Genomic DNA, 8,402 nt, shown 5'->3' on the forward strand with positions numbered 1-8,402 from the left:
AATGTCTTTTTCCATAATTTTTTAAGTTGTTTGATACGAAAGAGAATAATAAAAAATATTGTATGGGAGTCATCTTAAAGTAAAATTAACTTCAACGTAAAATATATTTGAATAAAAGATTTTTAAATAAAAATGAACTACAAAAAGTCTTTAATATCTAATACAGCATATTGAAGAATTGTCACCAATTGTCATGTTTATCGGGACACCCTGTAGCTAAAATTTTTGTTTTAAATTGTACAATAGTTATCTTTTTATGAAATGATATCAATATCTATGATTAGTTGTAAACAATAGGCGGGCGTCGGTGATTGATAGACTATTAGTCCTTGATTAGTTGGCCAGTTGAATTTTTAAATGGAATTTACTAAGGATTGCAAAGTTATTTATGGATTTGATCTTTTGCTTAGTAAAACGTTTCACTGTTTCGATTTTTCTTTGTCGAGGTAGAGAGGTATGAGTCGGAGAAATTGTTTGGTTTGGATTTGGGGCTGGTAAAGACGTTATGACCGGAGGGCGGGGGTAAGAAGATGGGTTTATTGTCAAAACCTTAGACTCCCGTCTTTTTTATTTTAAATGTTAAGAAAAGTAAAATTAATCTGTCAAAAAAAATCTACAGAAAACGTTGAAATTTTGTAGATTTATGTTTCAGATAGAATAGAATAAATGTCATTTATGTTTGAAATTCCCTAACTACCCAGAAAACTCATATAATTCGTATTTTGGTAAAAATGTTTATATTGCACTAACACACTTACACTCACACGGGCACACAATTCTACAGCTTTCCCTTTACACTGCAAAGCGTTTAAAGGAAAGGTCTAGTTCCAGCTGTATCGGCAGGGTCAGCCGAACAGATGGGTCTGCTTTACCCCAGCTATACACTAGTACACAGTAATCATCATGTCTTATATAAAACATGTGGAATAGTTCAGACATCAATATCAAATGTGAGTGAGAATAAAAACTTAAACCTCAAGATCAAAGCACACCTGAACCCGAAAGAAAGTTTAAATTTGGAGTGAAAATACTTAAAACAGTGTGTGAAAAAATAGTTTTATAAAATGAAAACCTGAAACTTAAACTGAAACTTAAAGGAGGAAGAGAAACAGGAGAGATCCGTGATCCCTACACCGGGATTTTATAACATGGATCTTGGATTCCTAATTCTGGATTGAGTGTATTCTAGAATCCTGGATTGAGTGTGCAAGAATCCTGGATTGTGTGTTCAAATAATAGGATCCTGGAAGTGTGTATATTAGAATCCTGGATCCCTAAACCTGGATTGAGAGTATTCTAGGATCCTGGATTGAGTGTATACTAGAATCCTGGATCCCTAAACCTGGATTGAGAGTATTCTAGGATCCTGGATTGAGTGTATACTAGGATCCTGGACTGTGTGTGTAAGGATCCTGGATTTAATGTATACTAGAATCCTGGATTGAATGCTGGGATCCCAATGGTTGAATCCCAGTCTCCGGTATGCAGGTTCACCAGTCTCACCAGTTTCAGGATCAGGACAGGACGGATCTCCTCTCTATTAGATCAGCTCAACGTAGGATTGATTTACTCCATGAGGTTGGATCAATACACTCAGGTATAGAGTATATCTTTAAAGGGATTGTTTACCATTTTGATACATTTCACTTTGTCTACATGTTCTCTCAATACATTAAGAGAACACTAAAACACGCCAATTCTAGAAATCAAATTTACGATATTTTAAAACATGAAAATATTTAAATTCGGCTGATCAGTGAACATCAATCAATAATTTGTAATAACTCGTAAAATATTAAATGATCAAATGAAAAAATTAGATTAAACAAATACCAAAATACAGTAACCTGGGCGTTATCTCATGGCAGGGCGTTATTTAACGTGACACCGGTCTTATGCCAGGGCGTTATTTAACGTGAAACCGGTCTCATGCCAGGGCTTTATTTAACGTGACACCGGTCTAATGTCAGGGTGTTATTTAACGTGACACCGGTCTTTCTTGTCTCACACTTTGTGAGATGAAACAACGTTCTAATTCTCAATTTTTTCAGGGTCCCACAGAACCCGGAGTGTTTATACCCAACCTCCTCCCATCCATAAACCATTCATTCAGACAGTTAAAAATGGCCTTAGAATTATTATAGCCTGGATATTTAGGAACATAAATCAAATTATTTTAGTATAAAATTTATTCAATTGAAAATTAAACTTTTTTCAACGTATAACAAGTGTTGAGCTTGATATTGTTTATGATTATTTTACATATTTATTTATATAAATATATTTTTTGATTAATAACCTATCTTGGACGATCAACATTTAAACAAAACACTTTCTAAACCTTGACATAATTTAATTAGTTACATGTCTAAAAAACGAACGGATTTAAGCTGCAAAAAAATGTGGTAATTTGACAGAATTTATCTCTTTTTTAAGATAAAAATTACGATGTCATCTTGATTGTTGCAGGGTACCGTTGTGAATCAAGCAACTCTTTGAATGACTTGAAACTACGTCGACCGTCCCTTTAAATATAAATATTTGGTTTGGTTTAGTAATGTTCTCCCTTTAAATATAAATATTTGGTTTGGTTTACTAATGTTCTCCCTTTAAATGTAAATATTGGGTTTGGTTTAGTAATGTTGTCCCTTTAAATATAAATATTTGGTTTGGTTTAGTAATGTCGGAATCTGTGTTCTTGTTGTTGGATATTTGGTTCTTGGAGCTCTCATGTTCAAGGCAAATATTACTTAACCTTTATTTGGGCAGAGGAAGAGGATTAACAGGAATGGTCCATGTGGCGCCAGGAAGAGGATTAACAGGAATGGTCCATGTGGCGCCATGGAAAATCAAAGGAAGTAATTGATCAAGTGCAAGTATCCTTTCATTGATCCTCCACTAAGATTTCAAATGATTTGTACTTCACTAATCACTATAGAAAAGTCAGGGATGGGGACATTACTCAAATAAATTCCTACAGGTCTGGCCTGGCCCTTCCCGTACTGTACAAATTCTGCTTCATGATTGGCTATATTTCCATTATTATTAGAAATGATTTTCACTGCATCATTGCTTATATAAGTTAAATAACTATGATTCAAATCTATATACCGGGGTTCACGAATGTAAAAATAAAAACTGAAGTCATCTCTGAAGTGATCCTTTATGGGTAACCTTATATCTAGTTGGTAGTGGATTAAAATTATGGTTAAGTAAAATATACAAAAACAGGAATTGGAGGATTTCGAGACCAGTTCACCGCACAGGATCGTTAAGGTTCGTGAGCTGACGGTCGAGCTGCTCTGGAACATCACTGAGAAGTATAACCTCCTTCATCCTGGCAACTGGAGCCTCGAGGTCGAAACTATAGTTAAACAATACCAGAGAGAGGTTGTTGCTGCTGAGGCCCAGGGGTTCGACGGGAATGATATTCCTCAATCTCCCTGGGATTTCTCAGGGGCTCTACTCTTCTCTATAACTGTGATAACTACCATAGGTGAGTTCGCATTTCTGCCGTCTATATAAAGGGAGTGTTCATGAAAATGTAAGGGGTATATCTACTCTCAAAATTTCAGGAATTCACTTGGGAAAATCGCCAAAAAATCGTCCTGAAAAGTACATAGTGTAATTTTAAAGGAAACATAAAAAGGTAAAACTTTAACATTGACATTATAATAGAAGCGCCTCTCAAATTTCTATGCACTGCACCCTGTGCATGGGTTATCGTAATTTTCAGATTCGTTCCATATTTGCTTAATATTACCTGTTTGAAGGGACAGACCGGCTATGTAAGGTTATAGTTAAACTGAGTATGCAGTGCTGTGAACAAATTCTTTAGAATTCATTTGAGACATCGAGAATTTGGGTGGGTACGTTTTCAGAATCGGGTTTTTTAATTATTAAATAACGACGACGAAAAATACATTAAAAATTCTACAGTAAACCAATAAGATGTTTAGGAACATATTTCTCAAAAGAAATTTATCAATAAATTTAAGTTAGAATTAACTATTTCCTTTTTCATCATTATATTGAATTTCTTGTTTTCTATGAATTTGTTCGCAGATTTCTTCAAGTTCTTTAAATGTCGTCTTTTTAATAAAAATTCCAGAAAATCTGCAGAAAATCTTTGTGATTAAAGAAAGATTATAGAAACTGATAATTGAATAAGATTACTTATTTTCGATGACAAGAGTTAATTTTCATTTTCTCAACCTGTTCCTAAACAACTTATTAGTTTACTATAGAATTTTGTTTACATTTTTTGTCGTCGTTATTCAATCATTAAAAAAACAATTCTGAAAATGTATCCAACCAAAAGTTCGATTTTGAACGTCGACTTTGCGCTCAAACTCAGGATTTACAGATCTTTAAGAAGTTTTATATGTCTCAAATGAATCCTAAAGAATTTGTCCACAACACTGCATACTCAGTTTAACTACCTTACATAGCCGGTCTGTCCCTTTAAACTTATTCAAATACCATGTCACCAAATCACTTCTGCAGTACACACCGAAAGCTCAGTTGAGGGTAAGTTGAGAACCAAAAAAACTCTAACATAGGAAGACGACTTTTAAACTTAAGTTATGACTTTTAACAGTTCAAAGAACATGAAGCAAAGCGACTGTGCATTGTAGACAGAACATGAAGCAAAGCGACTGTGCATTGTAGACAGAACATGAAGCAAAGCGACTGTGCATTGTAGACAGAACATGAAACAAAGCGACTGTGCATTGTAGACAGAACTCGATTCACTTAAAAAGTGATTTAATAGATTACAAGTAAAACTATTTGCTTTGTAACAACATCAAATACACTTAATTATTACTTTGATGCCGCCTTACTATTTCTCAGTTTTCTAGTTCTCACTGTAAATTGCTTTTACCCAATACAAGAAATATTATCTTCAACAATTTTCTCTCCGATTAAGGGATTTAAAGGGGCTGTAAGCATAATTTCAAGTGACCCTTTGTGTAAAGATGACAATGTCAGATTTAAAAAGGGAACCTTTAACCTTTAACCTTTAACCTTTAACCTTTATCCTTTAACCTTTAACCTTTAACCTTTAACCTTTAACCTTTAACCTTTCACCTTTAACCTTTAACCTTTAATCGTTGACCTTTAACCTTTAACCTTTAACCTTTAACCTTTAACCTTTAACCTTTAACTTTTAACCTTTAACCTTTAACCTTTAACCTTTAACCTTTAACCTTTAACCGTTAACCTTTAACCTTTAACCTTTAACCTTTATCTTTTAACCTTTAACCTTTATCCTTTAACCTTTATCCTTTAACCTTTATCCTTTAACCTTTATCTTTTAACCTTTAACCTTTAACCTTTAACCTTTAACCTTTAACCTTTAACCTTTAACCTTTAACCTTTAACCTTTAACCGTTAACCTTTAACCTTTAACCTTTATCTTTTAACCTTTAACCTTTAACCTTTAACCTTTAACCTTTAACCTTTAACCTTTAACCTTTAACCTTTAACCTTTATCCTTTAACCTTTAACCTTTATCCTTTAACCTTTATCCTTTAACCTTTAACCTTTAACCTTTAATCTTTATCCTTTAACCTTTAACCTTAAACCTTTAACCTTTAACCTTAAACCTTTAACCTTTAACCGTTATCTCTTTGACTGTTCATTGAGAAAAGAGAGCTCTCTGTTTAAATCTCTTAAAAAACCACTTGAATTCCTGTGAAACGCGGTTTAACATTACCAAAAATATTACATTAAAAGCGATTTCCAATAATTCGAAAAAAAACATGTAATATCTGTCAATTGTGGAAAGTGAATTTTAATATTTCTAAAACTTTATCCAGCTTACAAAGAAAATATTCAACAATTGAAAGCGTTTTCGTAAATTAATGAGAATATGTCCGACAACCTTTATCAGTCGAAGATTTTAAGGACACTGTTATGAATTGAGCACTACCATCTTTGCATGGAGATTAACTTAAAATTACGTGAACACTCCCTTAAAGTCTCAATTTAAGAGTTTGTCCTTTTAATATTGAATTCTGCCGAAGAAGCTGAACATTCAATCTCTCTTTGGCATAATTTGAAATATTTTAATTTACTAGATGTCTCTGTATTTAGGATATGGGCATATTGTTCCTTTAACTCCTGTTGGTAAAATAGTAACAATATTCTACGCTGTACTCGGAGTACCTCTCTTCCTTCTCTACCTCTCAAATATAGGAAAACTTCAGTACAACAGTACATTTCAACATCAACTTCAGTACAATAATACATATTCAACATCAACTACAGTACAATAGTACATAGTCAACATTAACTTCTGTACAATGATACATTTCAACATCAACTTCAGTGCAATAGTACATATTCAAAATTAACTACAGTACAATAATACATTTCAACACCAACTTCAGTTCATTTTCAGCATTAACTTCAGTACAATAGTAAATAGTCAACATTAACTTCTGTACAATAATACATTTTTAACATTAACTTCAGTACAATAGTAAATATTCATTATTAACTTCAGTACAATAATACATTTCAACATCAACTTCAGTGCAATAGTACATATTCAACATTAACTTCAGTGCAATATTACATATGCAACATTAACTTCAGTACAATAATACATTTTCAACATTAACTTCAGTACAATAATACATTTTCAACATTAACTTCAGTACAATAATACATTTCAACATTAACTTCAGTACAATAGTACATATTCAACATTAACTTCAGTACTATAGTACAAATTCAACATTAACTTCAGTACTATAGTACAAATTCAACATTAACTTCAGTACAAAAATACATATTAAACATATTGACGAGTAAGTAAGAACATACAAAGTGAAGTTTTAAGAAAAGATAATTTCAATTCCACTAATCTATTTTTATTTCTGCAACTTGTCTGCTTTTCTTTTCTAGACAGAGAAACAATGTACTACAAAGTTTTCACTATTTTATTTCTCAAAAATTCCAAAATTTACACTTTTTACATTTCAAATCTGATTCAACCAAACATATAGATAATAATTAAAAAGAAAAGAATATCAATTTTTAAAATAAATGTTTCCTATTGTCAAAGAAGTTTTGGTACAGGAAATATTTTAGCCTCCAGCTTTAAATGGACGTATTCAAGAATATGTAAATGTGAACTGGCAAAGAGAAGGAGAAATGATAAGTAAGTTTATATTTTATACTTTTTCATTTTAAGAAATTATTATAATTGCGTTATATTTGTCTTTTTCCTTGTTTCAGTCTTACTCTTTCTGTCTAATATAAATAAAGCAAACTCAAAAAGGGATTTTTTTGCAAACATTTTACATTTGGGGATATATTTTTATACAGGGTGTTTGACGAAACATGACGATTGACAGTTGGTAAAAAATTTAAAATGTCTTCTTCCATAATTTTTCACGTTTTTTATACCAGAGAGAAACATAGAATAGTATATGGCAAGTCATAGTAAAATTGATTTCAAATTTAAATATATTCGAGTAAAAGCAGGGGCGTAGTCAGGGGGGGGGGCTATAGGGGCTAAGTGGAGCAGTGAAAGCTTTTAGCCCTCTACGGATTTTAAGCCCCCCCCCCCATGGAAAACAAAATTTAAGCACGCCCCTGGACAAATTCCTGACTACGCCCCTGACTGTAAAAGATTCTTTAAAAAATAAGCTGCAAAAAGCCTTAATAACTAGTATAGTATATGGAAGAAGACATTCAAAACTATTCACCAACTGTCATTTTATTGTGGGACAGTCTGTAGTTTGTTTGACTGCGTTAATGCTCCATCACTAATTTGTATTTTTTAAAGCGCACAGAAAATTCTAAATTAAAAAAAATATTGTTAAAAACATCCGGGAAAATTTCGTTTTCCTATTTTGATCCGAGTGAATTCTCTAAATATGTGTTTAAAAGTATTTTTAAATAAATTGTAAAAAATATGGTTAAAAAAGTATGAATAAATTTTAAGTTTCACTTTTATATCGCACCTATCTATATGTACAGCTTTTTAATACTTTAATGCTAAAAAATTATCTCTTCATTTCAGGTTTTTCATTTTTGAATAGTTAACACTATAAAGTTTAACAGTTCGCATTTATTTCTTCACACCAACTGCGCAATGTGTATTCATGCATTGACACCCTTTTACTGACTAATATTCTGAAACATATTTAATTTCTGGACACCCTGTGGCGAATTATAAAAATCTGCCGGAAAATATTAGAAAATGTTCGAGCTCCATTTACACACATTTTTTCGCAAGGCCAATATTTACTATTTAGTGCAGATTGCAGAATGCTGATTTTTATTAGCGAAGAGTGTCACGCATTGCCAAAAGTTAATTGCATAATATTCTTAAAAGGAAAATCAGCAATAAACAAGAAGGGGCATTGTAGGAGAGAGAAGGGGGG

At 32.3% G+C, this 8,402-nt stretch overlaps 1 protein-coding gene across 2 annotated transcripts in view; it reads left to right on the forward strand.

Annotated features, from left to right (window-relative positions):
* Positions 1-643: 643 nt before the first annotated feature.
* Positions 644-8,402, forward strand: part of LOC111697146 (TWiK family of potassium channels protein 7) — a 15,836-nt gene continuing 8,077 nt past the window's right edge. For both annotated transcript variants that reach the window (XR_002764237.1, XM_023467041.1), the window contains exons 1-6: positions 644-1,597; positions 2,052-2,157; positions 2,679-2,739; positions 3,232-3,496; positions 6,100-6,201; positions 7,090-7,171. Coding sequence is in view for 1 of the 2 variants with exons in the window: in XM_023467041.1 (XP_023322809.1) it covers positions 1,483-1,597; positions 2,052-2,157; positions 2,679-2,739; positions 3,232-3,496; positions 6,100-6,201; positions 7,090-7,171 (731 nt within the window). In the remaining variant the exon portion in view is untranslated. The remainder of the gene's footprint in view (positions 1,598-2,051; positions 2,158-2,678; positions 2,740-3,231; positions 3,497-6,099; positions 6,202-7,089; positions 7,172-8,402) is intronic.

The sequence above is a fragment of the Eurytemora carolleeae genome, unplaced genomic scaffold (genome assembly GCF_000591075.1).
Source record: "Eurytemora carolleeae unplaced genomic scaffold, Eaff_2.0 scaffold241, whole genome shotgun sequence".
Lineage (NCBI taxonomy): Eukaryota > Metazoa > Arthropoda > Copepoda > Calanoida > Temoridae > Eurytemora > Eurytemora carolleeae.